This window comes from Pempheris klunzingeri, chromosome 16 (genome assembly GCF_042242105.1).
Source record: "Pempheris klunzingeri isolate RE-2024b chromosome 16, fPemKlu1.hap1, whole genome shotgun sequence".
Classification (NCBI taxonomy): domain Eukaryota; kingdom Metazoa; phylum Chordata; class Actinopteri; order Acropomatiformes; family Pempheridae; genus Pempheris; species Pempheris klunzingeri.
Genome location: NC_092027.1, coordinates 5,990,033 through 6,002,612, shown reverse-complemented (window position 1 = coordinate 6,002,612; position 12,580 = coordinate 5,990,033). Strand labels below are relative to the sequence as shown.

Below are 12,580 nucleotides of genomic sequence, written 5' to 3'. Positions count from 1 at the left end.
GCAGCAGCTAGTGACTATTTTTTATACATATGCAGATTATTTTCTTAAATGGGTTGTTTAGTTTTAAAAATGAAAAACTGCAAACAATTCCCCCATTTCTCTTCTGGGTTCAAACTACCGCAGTGAAGTTTTACGTTGGTTTTTCCCACTTTCAGTAGTTCAGTAGTCAGTGACTCAGATCAATACCAAATGTACTTCTGCACCAGACAAACAGGACGCACTCAATCACGCAATCAATATCATAAGTTACTGCTACACAAAGGACACACCTTTATATATCGGATTTTAGATTTACATTTAACAACTGTCAAGTTAATAGAATATGATGATTTGCTGCTTTTCTCTTTTACATAGATTTAAATTTAATATTTTTCAAAAACTGTCCAAACACTCAGTTTACTGTCATAGAAGACACTCACCATACAGACGTCGATTCTCTCATGAGTAAACTCATGAATAATCACAGATGGGTAGACGGCTACATGCAGTGATAAATAAATGTTTTGTTAATTCAAAAAGTGGTTAAACTTTTAATTATTCACATCGGAAAGATATGGTAAAATACAAATGACGCCAAATATGCTGCATACAAAATCTGTTTTAAGTAATATAATACCAAGCTATGGAGGCCAAAAGAGTTCAATAATAAATTACTGAATTAAGAATTGAATAATCACATAAATAAATACAGGCAAATATAAACTGTATAACAGTGAAAATGTGAAATAATTCAATACATTTTTTAAACTTATCTCATTATTATATAATATTTTATCCTGCTTCTTTTCACAACGACAGCGTTCATTTTAATTTTCATAATTACTTAGTTCTTGATGCCAGTTTGATAATCAGGACAAACCGATTTTTCTAAATCAGACGTGAAAACGAGCAGGATGGAAGAATATTTCATCATGTGTTGGATTAATGGAAAACATCACTGATGGATTACATCATGTGTCTGCATTTTCCCATGAGATTACTGATCAATCAAAAATGCCTTTTTTAGAGAACATATATACTTAAATTGGGGTACATGATGAAACAAGCTGTTTTAATATGTGTGAGAGCAGTGTCAGAGTTTGTAAGAGGATTAGGCCACATGAAAAGTTTCTTTGAGCTCTGACTTAAAACTCAAAATACTAAGTTTAAAGACAGAAATGTGACTTTACTCTCAGAAGGTGTAAATTCAGAGAACTCGGAAACAGAACCCAAATATGTTTTTCACACGTGGACCTAATTCTCTCCTGCACAGCCTCCTTCAACACTAAAGGTCCCTTATTTTTATACTGACCACTTCAAGTCGCCGTACAAATCAAAGATACTCGATTACTAAAGATGGCGCTGTACAACCTCTGCCAGTGGTATGAACTCGTACACGCTTCCTGTCTCCTGAGTTGCCTCGTTGTGAACGTCGCGTGGATGAAGGGAAGCAGACGGGGATGTGCGGCGCATGAATAATCTACGGTTGAACATCAACTAACCACAACCTGCACTGAGCAACAGCTGTTTGTATTTCAATACTGTTCATACTTCTGCTCAGTGTAGGTCAGTTAGTTGTTGTTCCACTGCTCACATGCTAACTAGCTTTGGACTACACCGTGTTGCTCGAATAACTGAAAACAACCTGGTGGAGCAGGTGTAGACTGAGAGCTTTCTATGGCAAACAGCTTCAGAGTGAGCTGATAATATTTGCTCATCTTTGGTTAATATTAAAATGCACAATAATACTTTTTACAGTTAGTGATGAGTGCTGCGCGTGAACAGCCTCCAGCCGGAGAAACCATATCTGTGTTTTGCCAGATCTTGCAGGAGTTACTTTTCTCCTGATCTGTCTGACTGAAAAAATCCATTTTAGTGTCAGAGTGTTAAGGAGATATGTTGCTTGTGACCAGTTGGTCCAGTATTTACTTTGGTGACTTTGGGGAGAAAGAATCTGTCACAGTCTGTGATCACCTTCACTTCTCCCATTGGACTAAAGGACTGAGGACCTACCGCTGGTCTCCTAAAGGGGCGAGAAGGTGGCAGAACACAAATGTCTCTTCGGTGGGCCGTCTCTCATCTAAACATGATCAAATCAAAGTGAACATTTCTCTGTCCACTGTGCTGTGTATGTGCAGCACTTTGCAGTCCGTGTGTGGATTTTTAGGGCCCAGTCAAAGCGTCCGTTAGTGGTAATGCACTCGTCCAATAGTCCCCGTCCCTGTGACCAGGATGTCCGGCTGTCCGTTCCTCCAGATCTCCCTGACGATTCGCTCCCTCTCCTCCAGGCGCCGTGCCTTCTCCAGCTCCTCAGCTGACGCAAACACATTCACGCTCCTCAGAGTCCCGTTAGACTGGCTGCTGCGGTCGCTCATGGGCCCCACCGTCACTTTAGGGATCTCCGCCTCCTCCCCGTCTTCCTCCGCCATGCTCTCCTCCTCATCGTCATCCTCCTCGTCCTCCTCGCTGGACTCCTTCAGCTGCCTCCTCTCAGGGGAAGGGGGAGGTCTGCGGTGGCGGCGAGTCCTGCAGGCGATGCCAGCGACCAGGAGGCACAGCGCCATGAGGAGGCCGAAACAGACGCCCATCATGAAGTAGAGGGCGAAGCTCTCCGGATTGGCTGCGTGGGCAGAGACACACAACAGACTTTATAATAATAATGTAATTTATGCTTTTAGTTTTATATGACAACTGTAAAAAAATTACAAAAGTATTGACTGAAGTACAATTTTGAGGCACTTAACTTGAGTATTTCCACTTTAGTCTCTTTATACTTCTACTACATTTCACAGGTAAATATGGTAAAGTGTAACTTTTTACTTCATTACATAAACTTTATGTACTTTATCTTTGTGACATTTCAAATGTGTGAAAGTTGTTTTCATTCCCCCTAAAGAGACATGTCCCCCCTAAACCCCTCAGATGGTTTCAGTTACACAACAGCTGAAGGCACAAAAACAAGCAAAGGTCCAGAGTTTGGTGAGGCAGAAGTTTCCTTCTTTCTTTAACCATTAATCATCATCATCATCATCATCATCTCACGACCCCTCTGATTTATCTTGTGAGCCCCCCGGAGAGGCCTGAACCCTGGGATGGTAACCACTGGACTACAAGTAGATTTAGTTTTGATAGTTAAAGTACGTTCTGTTGACACCACCTGATTAATTTCACTTAAGTAGGATTTTAAATGCAGGATGTTTACTTGTGATGGAGTTTTACATTCATGTATTGGTACTTTAACATAAGTAGAGGATCTGAATAGAGAATAGAGAATGAAATCTGTGCAGTTTATTGTTTTCCCAGTGCCTACTTTTGAGCACAAGAAATTCAACAATGTGAGCTGATACACGGTCAAAGTACAGCCGTGAAGTGAGCCAAAGAAAACAGGACACTGAAGTCCCTCAGACTGCTCGACTGTGAAATGAATTCTTAAAGCACAAAGAAAAGTCTTCTGCCGAGACCTGCAGTGATCAAGACCAGCGGATCCCAGTGTTTCTTACTTGTCGGCCCTTAAAAGATTGACGAGTTTAACGGCCAGTATCAGGAGGGACAATCACAGCGAGCGATAATCCTTTCAATGTAAAATGTGGATCATTCCTTTAATAGGACCACCCCGCCCCTCAATTAAAGGAGTAGTTTAACATGTTGGCAACTTATTCCTTTTCTAGCCGAGAGTTAGATTAGAAGACTGATAAATCACTCATGTCTGTATGTTAAATATAGAGCTGCAGCCAGCAGCCGGTTAGCTTAGCTTAGCATAACTGACTGAAAAGAGGGGGAACTGCTAGCCTGGCCCGGTCCAAATGAACAAAGGCAACAAAACCCAAGGCTGAGTTTTCATTTGGATTAAACAAAGATATAATATTTCAAACAGCTTTAGAGGTGTTGGTTGGTGGATTTTGTTAGATTTGGACAGAGTCCCTTTATTTCCAGTCTTTAAGCTAAGTGGTATCTTGTCAACTAATTTTTGGAAAGAAAGTGAATAAGTATATTTATTTTAATAGTTTACTAGTTAGAGAAAAGTAAAAATACACACTATTCAATGAGAAAGCTTAGAGAATATTTAGAAAAATTACTTTTTGTGAGTTTTTCTTTTTCTTTCTTTTGTGACCACACAGATTCACGCCATGACCCACTGAGGGAGTCCCGAGCCGCAGGTTGGGGACCACAGTTGTAGACAGACCAACTTTTTACCTTTGATGTGAGCGTAGGTCGCCATGCTGTTACTGAGCAGCTCCATGTCTCTTTTAATCGGCTCCATCCTGTGTTCAGATATCTACCATCTCCAGGACTTCTCTTTTACACAGTGAACTCCTCGACTGTCCACCAACGACAGATCCTGTCGCAAGAAAACACAAGCAGAGCATTAATGTTTCAGTCAGATATGGTTCTTTGTAAAGTGTCACTTTTAAACCCACTGAGGAGTTCTTCTAACAGCCTGATGAAATGTGTTCCCCTCCCATCACTCCTGTGATCTACACCAGTGTCAGAGGTCAGCCGACGAGGACATTGTGTTCCTCGTAAGTGTTTTACACTCAGGCCTGCAGCGAGGACAGCACCGTGGGGCCCTCTGAGTCTGATAGGGAAGTTTATATTTATGACATCAGTGCCTGAGGAGGCTCCTTTCCGGAGTTTCTGGAAGGAAATGGAGGTTTTGTTGTCTCTTTTTCCCACAAAAAAAGTGAATGTTTGCTTGGAAACTCCAGCTGACAACTTTGCACAGGTTTTTATCTGTCTGAGTTATTGGTGATGTACTTTTTATGAAGTACTACCATAATTTTACTTTTTACTTATTTTACCCCTTTTGCTGGTGTTTCTCTTCTATGTGGTAACAGAGCAGTTATAAATGTTGGCAGCTTGTTCATAAATGCCCACTGGTTTCTCATTGTTGTAATAAGCCAATAAGTCTGCAGTAAATGTATAAATGTTAGTAAGACAATAAATCAATAGTGCTGTTACAATGATCCATCTCGTCTGGAGCTGTAAATGTTTATTACTTTGTTAATGAATGATTCTGTTACAGATATCCTGCAGTCTTCATGATGAACTCACTCAGCTTGACTGACCTGAATCAGTGCACACATGATTTCTTCTTAGTATAAAACAGATAAGTGCTGATTTATTGTGCAAACACTGTCTAATTCTAACAGGCTGATGTTTAGCAGATTGAGATTTATCATTAAAATTTATCCTCTGGGGAACATGAACGTCTGTACAAAAGTTTGAGTCGATCCATCAGACAGACGTTGAGATGTTTTACTGGATGATTTAAAATGCTGACTTGCTCGTGGCGCTACAGGAAATCAGAGATTTGCCGAATTCATTATTCCTCCTCTGGAGAACACGAATGTCTGACCTAAATTTCATGACAATGCACCAAAAATGTGTTGAGATATTTCAGTCTGGATTAAAGCGACGGTGCAACAGACCAACATCATTGGTCATTAACCCACAGAACTATTTTCTACAGTTTCTTTGTGAACCAGTCCTTTAAGGGAGTGAGCGACTGGGGGCTAGATGAGGCTAAAGTGGGGGATTTGGTATGAGAGGCTGTCGCAGATGGTCCCACGGTTACAGTAAAGCTTGATGTAAACATGATGACTGATATTTCCCAGCCCCTCACATTCCCTGTCATTACAACAACAATGTGCGTGGGAGCCGAATGTTTTTCTTTCTGGTGCTTTCTCTCCTGGGAGAACGAAATCGTGCCCTCCACCAATCGCTGCCATTGGGGGCCTGAGCCGCTCTCACACCCTGATTGTTATCCTGGTGACTCTTGGCAGACCCTGTGCGCTCTCAAGAGCTCTCTTTTTTAGGTTTTTTTGGGAGGGTAATTATTGTGGTAGTCATTCTGGTGGCTGACTCGGGGTCTATTGACTCATGGGTCTCGAGCAGCTCTGCCCTCTGGTTGGTATTTAACTCACTGACAGAAGAAGCATGACTCCATCTGCACCCTCAATTTGCGTCCCCCAGACCTTAACTACATAAGTGGGCAATTTAGTTCTCGGTTCAGCTGGTGTAAAGTCAAACAGTGTTTGTTTTAAGTGAAGACTGGCCTTTACACCCACTGGTTCTGCAGGCCCACATATCAGACTGTTCATCAAACATTTATCACACTGGAGATATTAAAGGCAGGGTACGTAGCTTATCTTAGAAGCAATTTACAACAGTCTGACAGCAATCAATAAATCAAATGGACTGATATAAAAAAAAGAGCTAAATCTGGAACCTGAGGCTGACAGGCCTGGAATAAGCCGACCTGCCTGTCTACCTACGTACCTGTCTATCTGCGGACACTCTGCCTATGTACTGGTTGCGAATGACCAGATTCTAACACAGGGCTGGGAAGGAACTGAGTTGCTGCTAAAGCTGGAGTATCTTTGCAAATGCTAGTAAGCTTGTTGAAACTGAATGGCAGAGAAATTTGAGCTGTGGCTCAGCGACAGACTGTTGCCCAGCATAAAGCAACGCAACCACTGAGCCGAAGAACCGGAGAGCTGCTGACCGCGACAGACTGTTGGTCAGTGTCAGTGAGCAGGAACCCTGAGCTAATACCAACATTACATTTGAGACCACTGTTTTGCTTGCGTTCATATGATTGTGAGTTGTTTGCTTGTTAGACTGAGAAAGCTGAGGCTGTCGGTCAGCGGTTGTGTACAGAACAAAGGAGAGACCCGTCTGCGGAGCCGTGGTGGTCTAAAGCTCACTAACTAGTTTGTTTAAAACCAAAGAATAAAAACAATAGGAGGGGGTTGTGTGCCAGATTATATCTTACAGTATTTGCTCCTGACCAAGAAACAGGATAATATTGTTTTTCTTCAGATTTTGTAGAGATTAAACAAACCTGATAGAACATTTTAATCAGAGAGAGAAGACAGATTTGGTTTCTGTCAAACAGATCCAGACGAGGCGTTTCCCCCTGTTGACTATAGTTGGTTTCTTGTTCTTTCATGTTTCGAGCTCTAGACACAAATAAACTTTTCGTAACAAGTTCATTTCTCTTAGGAAGTGAAATCATCTCTCTGCACTGGCTGAGTTTTCCCTCTTCCTTTAATAAAAGAAGACTCTTAGCAGCTATGATACGGTGCCTCAGTGCCACAGTCAACTACTTGTACTTGAAGCACACCCACACACTTCTTCTGCTTTCTCACTTGCAGAGTAAATCTATACATATATTATGTATTTTTATGCAGAGCTCCACACAACTTCATGACAGGCAGTTTGTGGTTTTTCCTGAGCTGGAGGCACAACACAAATACCAGAGGGAGACAAATGTCCATTTTATGCGGCCGCAGTCTCGGGCAGACAGATTTAACACCTAACATTTCCAGACAAGTCCAATAACTTCTTGACTTAACTATACACATGCAAAGCCCGGCAGCTGTAGCCGTTTATGTAACCCCATAAAATGCACTCCCGTTCAACCCTCCCACATTTCCTGCTCAGATAATCCTATTTAAGTCAAAAGATGGAACCTGAAACCATTGAAAATTAGACTTGTTGTTTTACAGTAGTTAATCCGGCTTCCACTAAATGTTTAGTCTCTCACACAGGAAGCTGCTGTCAAGAAGACATTTGTGGAGCTCAGGACACAGTGAATAAAGCATCAAGAAAGTAATAAGATACATGTGACAAGCTTGGTTATCTCTTTGAATTTATGTTCAAAGTGTTGATGATTTTGGATATGTTGTGGCTGCTACATCCTATAAAGAGTTTTATAGTCTGTGGTATATAAAGAACATAGTGCAGGCCCTATTAATAAACTAGTTTGTTGCCTTGTTTATTGCCTGACAGCAAAGCGACTACATTAAATTTGGGAAGATTCCTCTGAAAATATAAAAATGTCTAAAAATAGGAGATTGTAACAAGGTCTGACAGCCTGTATTCCTGACAGAGGGCCCCTGTAATGTGCAATAAAAGCTTGATTTACATGGAAATTACATATATTTGAAGAGAAGGAGTGCTAGATAAACATAAGCTGATAAGATGTCAGACCATCACTCACCTTGGTCCTGGATGAGAGCTGCACAGTGACGAGCCGAAAGTTTCCACTGAAAAATAGTTTAGATCCAGATTTGGACCTGGTCTGTCAGCCAACAGTCAGATAAGATCCCATAATGTCAGTCAGGGGTTGTTGGTCACTCGGCGTCTGTGACAGAGGAGCTGATGGTGCTGCCCGAGAGGAAGCAGCCCTCCACTATGATCCACTCCCTGCCATCCTTCAGAGGAGGAGGACCAGCCACAAACGGTCCAGACTCGTGTCAGGAGGAGGTGTTTCCTTTTCCTGAGAGATAAGTAAAACTCCTGCGTGTGCCACTGGCATCTGACTACAAAATAAAAGCCCCAAAAATGCAGGTAAACCACCCTATCCAGTCCTCACTTTTAATCAAAATCACCCTTTCTCCTGCTTCTGTGCACATTTGAGCCACGCTGCTGACCAGAGGGAGCTGATCTCTCTCACCACAGTGAGCTCTGTTCACTGTTAAGCCGGGAGGGTGGAACAGGAAATAGCTAGTCGGCTGCCATGGGCACAGGGCCGCGGTGCCTCCAGGATTAATTGAGCTCTTTGTATTTTAATCTCAGCGTCGAGGAAAGGAAAAAAGAGCTATCAAAGTTTAATAAACAAACAGTGGAGCGGATCGGTGAAGACCAGCAGGTGCTGTTGTTTGGTGGAAAATAATGAAGAAAATTTACTCCTGCAGTGTCATAAAGTACATTGTATCTTCATTTTATATTAATTTAGACTTCTACTCCATCTCATCATTGTTGTGCATCTTAACTGGACATTTTGTATTTATTGTTGTAACTATGCTGATTTGTCTTGGTCCTTCCTGAAAAATCAATTTTAATCTCAACAAAACTTTCAGCAGGTTAAGAAACGGGAATTTAAGTAGATCAAATGCACTTTTAAAAAAGAATCCAATGGCTCCTGACCTTTTGCTTCATGACTCATGCTAAAAAAAAACCTACTGTCTAGTTGGAGCGTCTTGTTACGTTTCGGATATCTGAGTTGCTTTCTGTTCCTAAGACACATTTTCTGGTCCCTCAAAGAGTCACGAGATAAACCTGAGGGGTCCTGAGACGATTAATGGGAGAGGAAAACTGTCCTGCTACACAAATTTGTATTATGATCAACTTTTCTTTGATTTTGGGGGGAAAATATTGGAAATTTTAACTTCTTTGTGCCTCAAATATCCTTATTTAAATAATAAAAAAAGGGCTCACAAGCAAAAAGGTTGGGAACCACTTGTTTCCTCTTAAACCGTGTTGTATACTATAAATTTATCGTGTTTAATCCGAAAATTAAAGCTTGTCAGATGAATGTAGTCAAGTAAAAAGTACACTATTTTCTTCAGAAAGTTTGTGGAATACAAGTAAAAAATAACAAACTAGAAATATTCATGTTAAGTACCTCAGAATTGCACTTATGTACTTAAGTAAAGTACTTTTACTTTTGATGCTTTCTGTACATTTTTACTTAAGTACAGGATCTGAGCACTTGTCTGACCACTGGTGGAGTCTGTGACACTAAACCACGCCGTGTTTTGTGTTGTAAAAGAATTGTTTATGCGGTTGAGCCTCTGTAAAGTGCTATTTTGAGTGCAGGGAGTGTTGATGTGGCACTCGGTGGTGTTTTTAGCGAAGCAGTAAGCGGTCATTATGTGGGCTGCTGTCATTCAGATGCTCTCAAGGTTGGTTTTAGGTTCAGTCAAGAGAAAAATATGTCCCTAAAAACACTCTAAGGCCGCAGCCAAAACAATGGTCCAACTGCTGAGGGACATTCCTGTGTGTGTAGTGCTCTTAATTTAATGCAGTGGTTCCTTCAGTTCAGATCATATGGCTGGTGGATGTGCTCCAGTGCAGCCTTTATCTGCACCAGCTGCCTCCGCCTGTGTTATGTCAGGCCTGTCCTCTTCCTGACACTCTGTAGGAATAACATACCCCTTCACAAATTCTTCAAATTCCCAATCGTATTTGTGTATCGGCAGAACAGTGGGGCGGCAGTTTCCAAGCGAAACACTCTCTTCCTTTCACCCGCTCTGCTTGTTTCCATTGGCTAAACAGAGTCCCATCCTGCCCGGCTGGATGCCACAGAGCCAATCAGAGCGGAGGATGACAGCTCGCTGATGCACGCAGCAGAGATGTTTGGGAGGTGGAAGCTGTGGAAACACGTCTGCTTGTTTTTCCCTCCATGAGACTGGCACTGATCATGACTAATGTTTTCCTGCATATGGGCAGCTATTAACTTTGGGCTGCTTTCACAGGCAGACAGACAGATGGGCTTTGTGGTGCATGCCAGGATTACTGCAGAGCAAACACACTGACATGGGGCCACACCTGCACGCACTGTTAAATATAATAAGTTCCATTTTAATAAAGTGGAACAGACAACTTTTTAGGTGGACAATGACTTAATTGTAAGCATGTTTATAAATTAATCCTTTATGTATTTCAGAAAATGTTAAAAAAAAATTAAGACAACTTTTTTTTGTCAATTGCAAACATTCAAACCCAAAAACAGTGTTCAACTCATTAGCGAGAGTAACAAGAGCCTGACTGATAAACGGGCCAATATTAGCTTACCGCAGATTTATTGGTATCAGTGTACGTCTTCTGCTTCTTCACTAATGTATATCTGTAGAGGTGCAACAATTAGCTGATTAACAGAAAAAAATTCATCTGAAAAAGTATCTTATTGATAATTTCAGTCATTTTTCAAGCAGCGTTCATTGATTAGTCAACCTATCGTTCAGCTCTAATGCCAACTTGTGACTCCTGAACTTGCAGGTTATGATCAAGTTTTAACATAAACTGTGAGCAGCTCCAACCAATTCATTTATTCATTTGAAGGAATATTTGATTATTTGTCTCTCTTTCTTTCTCTTCCCTTGAATTATCATAAGGTTGTAAACTGCTGACGTTATGCTGTGCTTCTCCTCAAATCATACAAAAATAAAACTTGCTTGGTTTGTCCGAGTATTTTTGGACTGGTCCTGACCTTGGACTAGCAGTACCCAGATTTTTATATCCTTCTACAAAAACAAAAAAGTTATTTTTTTTTCTTGGCGTACTCTTTTCTGCCTCCTCCATCACTAGCAAAGTTGCGGACTCTGTGGATCTTGGTCAGCTGGCTCTGTATGGTCTTCATTATGTCGATGTGGTCTGGGATGTGGACGTAGCGGATGTTCCTGCCGGTGATAAACAGGTCCTGCAGCCGGGTGAGCTGACCTCGTCTGTCCCGGTACAGTACATCCTCCAGACGTACGTTCATGAAGGCGTCCACGTTGACCACGCGGCCCCGTGCCGTGCTCTCGTTCCTCAGGTCCACCGTGGTCACCTCCCCCTGCAGACCCTGCAGCAGGACCACCATGCTGTTCTCTGCGATCGTGCGCTCCCGGATGGAGGTGACAACGTCAGATGCCACCGGGCCCGACGGCGGAGACTCAGCTTCCTGTGGCTCCATGGACTCTGATGATGAAGATCTCCAGACGTCAGGAGTACCTGCAGAAGAGCAGAAGTTGGGTAATGTCATAAAAACCATTAGCAAAACAGTGAATTATTAATACTGTGGAGTCTTATTAATTGTGTGTTATGTTTTATTGATGTTTGTATGATGTCCTTCTCTGTGTAATGGCTGACATTTAACTGTGCCTTGTTACTGAGCTGAACTGAAAACGAAATCCACTGATTCTGGTCATTTCAGTAAAACTGAAGTGAACAGAAATCTGAAACCAGGAAAACTTCCCATCAATTCTATTTAGAGGAGCAGCAAAACATCCATCTTTTCTACACTGTTGATTTTCAAACAATGCAAATTAGAAAATACTAGCAGGGAACAGGTTTAAGATGTGAACTTACTTTGATCAAACTGAAAATAAACAGCACTTTATATCTCTAATCTAGGTACTTAACCAGGCTTTGGCACGCCTGCATTTAATTAAGCACTAATCTAACTGATTAAGAGTCTGTCAGCATCTCAGAAATGACTATTTACCAGTGGGAAACTTATTAAGAGACTCAGCAGTCATTGTGGGAGGCAAAACCACAAGATATTTTTAGTCAGGACGGAAAAAGGGCAAGATATTATCACTCTGAGAGATAAAAACTAAATAAAACCTCAGTACAGTCTGGCAAGAACCACACAGCAGGAATGATTTCATATAAGTATCTTCACCTCAAAATTACCGGTTTTATCAAAGGAGTCTGGTGAAAGATGAATTAGCTTCACCGTTAGCTTTAGCAGCGGCCAATTTAAGTACGACAGAGCCTCTAAAGAGCAAATACCATGCCGTAACGCTGACATTTATTGTCTTGCCTTTACCTGCATTAGTTTGAATCCTTATTTCATGTAAAAGACCGCGCACAATCTTAGCAGGTGGTGTTTAACAGTTCAGAGATGTTTAACAAGTTGGTTTTCCCGCAAGACGCCCGGACCAGGAAGTGCAGCGTGATGACGTTGCACGTTGCGTCGCAAATTTGCGTCCATATGGAACGACACCGTCCTCTGTAGGCAACTCCAGGAAACACACTAATACACAGTACAGGGGGGGTTAAACCTTAATATATCAATGTTTAAAGTCCCTTATTTAATTTACAAAAC

The 12,580-nt window shown here is 41.6% G+C and overlaps 2 protein-coding genes across 3 annotated transcripts; both read right to left on the bottom strand.

The window, feature by feature from the left end:
* Positions 1–1,889: 1,889 nt before the first annotated feature.
* Positions 1,890–8,252, bottom strand: eva1bb (eva-1 homolog Bb (C. elegans)). 2 transcript variants are annotated; one of them, XM_070846946.1, is made up of 3 exons: positions 7,985–8,252; positions 4,174–4,318; positions 1,894–2,599 (listed from the first exon to the last, which is right to left on the bottom strand). In XM_070846946.1, exons 2-3 carry the CDS (start codon positions 4,238–4,240, stop codon positions 2,166–2,168), a joined length of 501 nt encoding a protein of 166 aa, XP_070703047.1. In that variant the 5' UTR covers positions 4,241–4,318; positions 7,985–8,252; the 3' UTR covers positions 1,894–2,165. The 2 variants fall into 2 exon arrangements, with proteins under 2 accessions (XP_070703048.1, XP_070703047.1); XM_070846947.1 differs by lacking the exon at positions 7,985–8,252 and having other exon boundaries at positions 1,890–2,599; positions 4,174–4,246.
* A 2,233-nt stretch (positions 8,253–10,485) lies between these two features.
* On the bottom strand, positions 10,486–12,411 carry lsm10 (LSM10, U7 small nuclear RNA associated). Its single transcript, XM_070846953.1, has 2 exons — positions 12,302–12,411; positions 10,486–11,481 (listed from the first exon to the last, which is right to left on the bottom strand). Exon 2 carries the CDS (start codon positions 11,441–11,443, stop codon positions 11,030–11,032), a length of 414 nt encoding a protein of 137 aa, XP_070703054.1. The 5' UTR covers positions 11,444–11,481; positions 12,302–12,411; the 3' UTR covers positions 10,486–11,029.
* Positions 12,412–12,580: the final 169 nt, after the last annotated feature.

What these genes read in the sequence shown, in the direction of transcription:
- lsm10 (XM_070846953.1), bottom strand. Translation starts at nt 11,443, where the DNA reads ATGGAGCCACAGGAAGCTGAGTCTCCGCCGTCGGGCCCGGTGGCATCT.
- eva1bb (XM_070846946.1), bottom strand. Translation starts at nt 4,240, where the DNA reads ATGGAGCCGATTAAAAGAGACATGGAGCTGCTCAGTAACAGCATGGCG. An exon ending in GACCTACGCTCACATCAAAG is followed by an intron (nt 2,600 to 4,173) that starts GTAAAAAGTTGG and finishes CTGCCCACGCAG; the next exon opens with CCAATCCGGAGAGCTTCGCC.